This window comes from Oncorhynchus tshawytscha, linkage group LG21, assembly GCF_018296145.1.
Source record: "Oncorhynchus tshawytscha isolate Ot180627B linkage group LG21, Otsh_v2.0, whole genome shotgun sequence".
Classification (NCBI taxonomy): Eukaryota; Metazoa; Chordata; class Actinopteri; order Salmoniformes; family Salmonidae; genus Oncorhynchus; species Oncorhynchus tshawytscha.
Window position 1 is genome coordinate 40,567,833 of NC_056449.1, and position 8,505 is coordinate 40,576,337.

Sequence of the window (8,505 nt, forward strand, 5' to 3'; positions counted from 1 at the left end):
GTAGACTATAGACTGGTATCATCAGGAGAGAGGAGAGTAGAGACTATAGACTGGTATCATCAGGAGAGAGGAGGGTAGAGACTATAGACTGGTATCATCAGGAGGGTAGACTATAGACTGGTATCATCTGAGAAAGGAGTGTAGAGACTATAGACTGGTATCATCAGGAGAGTAGAGACTATAGACTGGTATCATCAGGAGAGAGGAGGGTAGAGACTATAGACTGGTATCATCAGGAGAGTAGACTATAGACTGGTATCATCAGGAGGGTAGAGACTATAGACTGGTATCATCAGGAGAGAGGAGGGTAGAGACTATAGACTGGTATCATCAGGAGAGTAGAGACTATAGACTGGTATCATCAGGAGAGTAGAGACTATAGACTGGTATCATCAGGAGGGTAGAGACTATAGACTGGTATCATCAGGAGGGTAGAGACTATAGACTGGTATCATCAGGAGATTAGAGACTATAGACTGGCATCATCAGGAGGGTAGACTATAGACTGGTATCATCAGGAGAGAGGAGGGTAGAGACTATAGACTGGTATCATCAGGAGAGTAGAGACTATAGACTGGTATCATCAGGAGAGTAGAGACTATAGACTGGTATCATCAGGAGGGTAGAGACGATAGACGGTATCATCAGGAGGGTAGAGACAATAGACTGGTATCATTAGGAGGGTAGAGACTATAGACTGTTATCATCAGGAGGGTAGAGACTATAGACTGGTATCATCAGGAGGGTAGACTATAGACTGGTATCATCAGGAGAGAGGAGAGTAGAGACTATAGACTGGTATCATCAGGAGAGAGAAGAGCAGAGACTATAGACTGGTATCATCGGGAGAGAGGAGGGTAGAGACTATAGACTGGTATCATCAGGAGGGTAGAGACTATCGACTGGTATCATCAGGAGGGTAGAGACTATAGACTGGCATCGTCAGGAGGGTAGACTATAGACTGGTATCATCAGGAGAGAGGAGGGTAGAGACTATAGACTGGTATCATCAGGAGAGTAGAGACTATAGACTGGTATCATCAGGGAGAGAGAAGAGTAGAGACTATAGACTGGTATCATCAGGAGAGTAGAGACTATAGACTGGTATCATCAGGAGAGAGGAGTAGAGACTATAGACTGGAGACTATAGACTGGTATCATCAGGAGAGAGGAGGGTAGAGACTATAGACTGGTATCATCAGGAGAGAGGAGGGTAGAGACTATAGACTGGTATCATCAGGAGGTAGAGACTATAGACTGGTATCATCAGGAGGAAGAGACTATAGACTGGTATCATCAGGAGGGTAGAGACTATAGACTGGTATCATCAGGAGAGAGGAGGTAGAGACTATAGACTGGTATCATCAGGAGAGAGGAGGGTAGAGACTATAGACTGGTATCATCAGGAGAGAGGAGGGTAGAGACTATAGACTGGTATCATCAGGAGGGTAGAGACTATAGACTGGTATCATCAGGAGAGAGGAGGGTAGAGACAATAGACTGGTATCATCAGGAGGGTAGAGACTATAGACTGGTATCATCAGGAGAGTAGAGACTATAGACTGGTATCATCAGGAGGGTAGACTATAGACTGGTATCATCAGGAGAGAGGAGGGTAGAGACTATAGACTGGTATCATCAGGAGGGTAGAGACAATAGACTGGTATCATCAGGAGAGTAGAGACTATAGACTGGTATCATCAGGACGGTAGAGACAATAGACTGGTATCATCAGGAGCGTAGACTATAGACTGGTACCATCAGGAGAGAGGAGAGTAGAGACTATAGACTGGTATCATCAGGAGAGTAGAGACTATAGACTGGTATCATCAGGAGGGTAGAGACTATAGACTGGTATCATCAGGAGGGTAGACTATCGACTGGTATCATCAGGAGAGAGGAGAGTAGAGACTATAGACTGGTATCATCAGGAGAGAGGAGGGTAGAGACTATAGACTGGTATCATCAGGAGGGTAGAGACTCAGGAGAGGAGAGTAGAGACTATAGACTGGTATCATCAGGAGAGAGGAGGGTAGAGACTATAGACTGGTATCATCAGGAGGTAGAGACTATAGACTGGTATCATCAGGAGGGTAGAGACTATAGACTGGTATCATCAGGAGATTAGAGACTATAGACTGGTATCATCAGGAGGGTAGACTATAGACTGGTATCATCAGGAGAGAGGAGGGTAGAGACTATAGACTGGTATCATCAGGAGAGACTATAGTAGTAGAGACTATAGACTGGTATCATCAGGAGGTAGAGACTATAGACTGGTATCATCAGGAGGGTAGACTATAGACTGGTATCATCAGGAGAGAGGAGAGTAGAGACTATAGACTGGTATCATCAGGAGAGAGGAGGTAGAGACTATAGACTGGTATCATCAGGAGGGTAGAGACTATAGACTGGTATCATCAGGAGGGTAGAGACTATAGACTGGTATCATCAGGACTGGTAGAGACTATAGACTGGTATCATCAGGAGAGAGGAGGGTAGAGACTATAGACTGGTATCATCAGGAGGGTAGAGACTATAGACTGGTATCATCAGGAGGGTAGAGACTATAGACTGGTATCATCAGGAGGAGGAGGGTAGAGACTATAGACTGGTATCATCAGGAGAGTAGAGACTATAGACTGGTATCATCAGGAGAGTAGAGACTATAGACTGGTATCATCAGGAGTAGAGGGTAGAGACTATAGACTGGTATCATCAGGGTAGAGACTATAGACTGGTATCATCAGGAGGGTAGAGACTATAGACTGGTATCATCAGGAGGGTAGAGACTATAGACTGGTATCATCAGGAGGGTAGAGACAATAGACTTGTATCATCAGGAGGGTAGAGACTATAGACTGGTATCATCAGGAGGGTAGAGACAATAGACTGGTATCATAGGAGGGTAGAGACTATAGACTGGTATCATCAGTAGAGGGTTATCATCAGAGGGTAGATAGACTGGTATCATCAGGAGGGAGACTATAGACTGGTATCATCAGGAGAGAGGAGAGTAGAGACTATAGACTGGTATCATCAGGAGAGAGGAGAGTAGAGACTATAGACTGGTATCATCAGGAGGGTAGAGACAATAGACTGGTATCATTAGGAGGGTAGAGACTATAGACTTGTATCATCAGGAGGGTAGACTATAGACTGGTATCATCAGGAGAGAGGAGGGTAGAGACTATAGACTGGTATCATCAGGAGGGTAGACTATAGACTGGTATCATCTGAGAAAGGAGTGTAGACACTATAGACTGGTATCATCAGGAGAGTAGAGACTATAGACTGGTATCATCAGGAGAGTAGAGACTATAGACTGGTATCATCAGGAGGGTAGAGACTATAGACTGGTATCATCAGGAGATTAGAGACTATAGACTGGTATCATCAGGAGGGTAGAGACTATAGACTGGTATCATCAGGAGAGTAGAGACTATAGACTGGTATCATCAGGAGAGAGGAGGTAGAGACTATAGACTGGTATCATCAGGAGAGTAGAGACTATAGACTGGTATCATCAGGAGGAAGAGACTATAGACTGGTATCATCAGGAGGGGGTAGACTATAGACTGGTATCATCAGAGAGAGGAGAGTAGAGACTATAGACTGGTATCATCAGGAGAGAGGAGGGTAGAGACTATAGACTGGTATCATCAGGAGGGTAGAGACTATAGACTGGTATCATCAGCAGGGTAGAGACTATAGACTGGTATCATCAGGAGAGTAGAGACTATAGACTGGTATCATCAGAGAGAGGAGGGTAGAGACTATAGACTGGTATCATCAGGAGGTAGAGACTATAGACTGGTATCATCAGGAGGGTAGAGACTATAGACTGGTATCATCAGGAGAGAGGAGGGTAGAGACTATAGACTGGTATCATCAGGAGAGTAGAGACTATAGACTGGTATCATCAGGAGAGTAGAGACTATAGACTGGTATCATCAGGAGGGTAGAGACTATAGACTGGTATCATCAGGAGGGTAGAGACTATAGACTGGTATCATCAGGAGGGTAGTAAAGACTATAGACTGGTATCATCAGGAGGGTAGAGACTATAGACTGGTATCATCAGGAGGGTAGAGACAATAGACTTGTATCATCAGGAGGGTAGAGACGATAGACTGGTATCATCAGGAGGGTAGAGACAATAGACTGGTATCATAGGAGGGTAGAGACTATAGACTGTATCATCAGGAGGGTAGAGACTATAGACTGGTATCATCAGGAGGGTAGAGACTATAGACTGGTATCATCAGAGAGAGGAGAGTAGAGACTATAGACTGGTATCATCAGGAGAGAGGAGAGTAGAGACTATAGACTGGTATCATCAGGAGGGTAGAGACTATAGACTGGTATCATTAGGAGGGTAGAGACTATAGACTGGTATCATCAGGAGGGTAGAGACTATAGACTGGTATCATCAGGAGACAGGAGAGTAGAGACTATAGACTGGTATCATCAGGAGGGTAGACTATAGATGGTATCATCTGAGGAGGAGAGTAGAGACTATAGACTGGTATCATCAGGAGAGTAGAGACTATAGACTGGTATCATCAGGAGAGTAGAGACTATAGACTGGTGTCATCAGGAGGGTAGAGACTATAGACTGGTATCATTAGGAGATTAGAGACTATAGACTGGCATCATCAGGAGGGTAGACTATAGACTGGTATCATCAGGAGAGAGGAGGGTAGAGACTATAGACTGGTACCATCAGGAGAGAGGAGAGTAGAGACTATAGACTGGTATCATCAGGAGAGTAGAGATTATCGACTGGTATCATCAGGAGGGTAGAGACTATAGACTGGTATCATCAGGAGGGTAGACTATCGACTGGTATCATCAGGAGAGAGGAGAGTAGAGACTATAGACTGGTATCATCAGGAGAGAGGAGGGTAGAGACTATAGACTGGTATCATCAGGAGGGTAGAGACTATAGACTGGTATCATCAGGAGGGTAGAGACTATAGACTGGTATCATCAGGAGGGTAGAGACTATAGACTGGTATCATCAGGAGAGAGGAGGGTAGAGACTATAGACTGGTATCATCAGGAGGGTAGAGACTATAGACTGGTATCATCAGGAGGGTAGAGACTATAGACTGGTATCATCAGGAGAGAGGAGGGTAGAGACTATAGACTGGTATCATCAGGAGAGTAGAGACTATAGACTGGTATCATCAGGAGAGTAGAGACTATAGACTGGTATCATCAGGAGGGTAGAGACTATAGACTGGTATCATCAGGAGGGTAGAGACTATAGACTGGTATCATCAGGAGGGTAGAGACTATAGACTGGTATCATCAGGAGGGTAGACTATAGACTGGTATCATCAGGACGGTAGAGACAATAGACTGGTATCATCAGGAGGGTAGAGACGATAGACGGTATCATCAGGAGGGTAGAGACAATAGACTGGTATCATATGGAGGGTAGAGACTATAGACTGTTGTCATCAGGAGGGTAGAGACTATAGACTGGTATCATCAGGAGGGTAGACTATAGACTAGTAGGGTATCATCAGGAGTATCAGAGACTGGAGAGTAGAGACTATGACTGGTATCATCAGGGAGAGAGGTAGAGACTATAGACTGGTATCATCGGGAGAGAGGAGAGTAGAGACTAATAGACTGGTATCATCAGGAGGGTAGAGACTATAGACTTGTATCATCAGGAGGGTAGACTATAGACTGGTATCATCAGGAGAGAGGAGAGTAGAGACTATAGACTGGTATCATCAGGAGGGTAGACTATAGAATGGTATCATCTGAGAAAGGAGAGTAGAGACTATAGACTGGTATCATCAGGAGAGTAGAGACTATAGACTGGTATCATCAGGAGAGTAGAGACTATAGACTGGTATCATCAGGAGGGTAGAGACAATAGACTGGTATCATCAGGAGGGTAGAGACGATAGACGGTATCATCAGGAGAGTTAGAGACTATAGACTGGTATCATCAGGAGAGAGGAGGGTAGAGACTATAGACTGGTATCATCAGGAGAGTAGAGACTATAGACTGGTATCATCAGGAGAGCGGAGGGTAGAGACTATAGACTGGTATCATCAGGAGAGTAGAGACTATAGACTGGTATCATCAGGAGAGTAGAGACTATAGACTGGTATCATCAGGAGAGAGGAGGGTAGAGACTATAGACTGGTATCATCAGGAGGGTAGACTATAGACTGGTATCATCAGGAGAGAGGAGGGTAGAGACTATAGACTGGTATAATCAGGAGAGTAGACTATAGACTGGTATCATCAGGACGGTAGAGACAATAGACTGGTATCATCAGGAGGGTAGAGACAATAGACTGGTATCATCAGGAGGGTAGAGACTATAAGACTGGTATCATCAGTCTTAGTTAAGTATAATTTAACATTAGCGAATCACACGACTGCGAGGCGTGGCTTCAAATGGATACATGACAAGTCGGGGGCGGGTTAATGGAAGGTGCTGTTGGAGATGATTGGTAGATGAAGCCGATTAAGACAATGCCTACGCGGCGAGGTCTTTCTATTTGCTAACGAAGGTCAAGTTTGACACGTCGGTCCACCAGACTCTTCTGGACAGAAGTGTCTGGGAACGAGATGAGTTATTGACATTTACACTTCTGTTTTTCACATGCCTAGTATCTGTCTGACTGACCGTCGACATGGTGAGGTCTGATCCACTGTCAGCTGATATGTGTATGTGTGCAAACTGTGTGTAGTGTCTGTGTCTGTGTCTGTGTCTGTGTGTGTGTCTGTGTCTGTGTCTGTGTCTGTGTCTGTGTGTCTGTGTGTCTGTGTGCGTGCGTGTCTGTGTGTCTGTGCATGCGTGTGTGCGTGCGTGTTAGGGTAAATCACTGGTTCACCTCTACGAACCTGGGCTGATCTAAAAGGAAACAATGGTTAGAAAACCACAGCTAGCTTTGCAAACTAATCTTCCATGGCTAAACTACAAGGCAACGAGCTAGCGTTACTGTGGACTACATGAGCTGGGAAAGTAACAGGGCTTAAAATGTTTAGAGCAATAAGATCAGATGAATAACAGTTGTTATTAAAATGTCATTACATTCAGATATATATTAATAAATAAACTACGACATTAAAACATATTGGAAAAAGTGCCTACAAATAAATACTAAATATAACCGGAAACACAAGATTGAACTTCTATTGAATTCATTCGATACATCTCGGGGATTCTCTGTTTACTCCCACACATTGGAGATCAAGTAAAATAAAAAATAGATTTAACCATACAAAAATATAATGTAAATAAATAAATTATAAGTTAGAGACTTAGAAAAACTAGGTTTAGTCTAAGACATCGTCGAGAATCACGCTCTCTCGTCTTTCCCGCGCACCGGAGAGCTGCACGCCTGCCGTCGGTCGTCAGCGGTGCTGCGCAGCTCGAGCTGCCCACTTCAGTTCTCCGTGAACCGTCTTTATCAACACCGCATAAAGGCGCACTGTATTGCTAAGTGCTCTCAATTATTAAATAGTGACGGAGAGCTGTGTGAACATTCCTTATTATGCTGTTATGATTATTAAAATCAGAAGGTCTTAGATCTTACCTAAAGGTTTATGTGTTGTGTTGCCCATTATATCCACTGATGCGTCTCACTGGTTGACAAGTGAATTCTGAATGCAATATCTCTTTGTCCATCCATTTATGTATGTCCAATATGGTGTGTCAAAGAGCTACTTATTTGCCTTTTAGTCTAGGTATTTCTGAACCACTTGAACAGCGCTGAGTCTCCTTAAAGAAGCATGGACATTCTCTGTAATGTTATCTCTGCAAGAAATGTGACGATCAGGCAGGCTGCTCTCTCTACCTCTCTCTCTCTCTCTCTCTACCTCTCTCTCTCTCTCTCTCTCTCTACCTCTCTCTCTCTCTCTAAACAGCAGTGCTAACTGGCGCACTGTGCCTCCCCCTCCTCTCTTCAGTATCCTCTCTCTATCTTCTCCATGACTTTAAAGAAACAGTAAGCTTCGCTGGTGCTCCTCTCCCAGGCAGTTACAGAATCTAAGGCACAGTGGACTAGACTCAGCGAGTTACTCTGCTGCTCTGAGTCGAATTGACTATCCATGGGCTACAAGACACACAACAGCACTACTGTCTAACGGAATGATTAGATCAACTCACTCCGAGGTCAACTCAGGACCATTCCATTCAATAATCTCTCACAATTATACAACATCAGTTTAATATCAAATAACGGAGTTGAGACATTTCCCTCATATGGAGAAATTGGACGACAGTTATTAGATCATTACCTAAACTCATTATTCAGCTTTCATCATGAAGTTCCATTTGCTTTGGTGGAGTTTTACGAAGCTCAATACCATTCCCATCCGTCTCTGTCTCTACACAACATCAAATACATGCTTTTAATAAAGGCACTGAGTTCAGAGACACACCTAGGCCAGCCACTATACACAGTGGGCTCCCAAATGATTGTCCCCATTGATAAAGATCAACAAAAATGACTATATAAAATAAA

At 44.0% G+C, this 8,505-nt stretch overlaps 1 protein-coding gene across 2 annotated transcripts in view; it reads right to left on the bottom strand.

The window, feature by feature from the left end:
* neurl1b (neuralized E3 ubiquitin protein ligase 1B) overlaps positions 1–7,937 on the bottom strand; it is a 39,178-nt gene extending 31,241 nt beyond the window's left edge. The window contains exon 1 of one of the 2 annotated variants that reach the window (XM_042303530.1): positions 7,576–7,937. In XM_042303530.1, the coding sequence (XP_042159464.1) occupies positions 7,576–7,603 (28 nt within the window). In that variant the 5' untranslated portion in view covers positions 7,604–7,937. The remainder of the gene's footprint in view (positions 1–7,575) is intronic. The other variant, XM_042303531.1, reaches the window with a different exon arrangement.
* Positions 7,938–8,505: the final 568 nt, after the last annotated feature.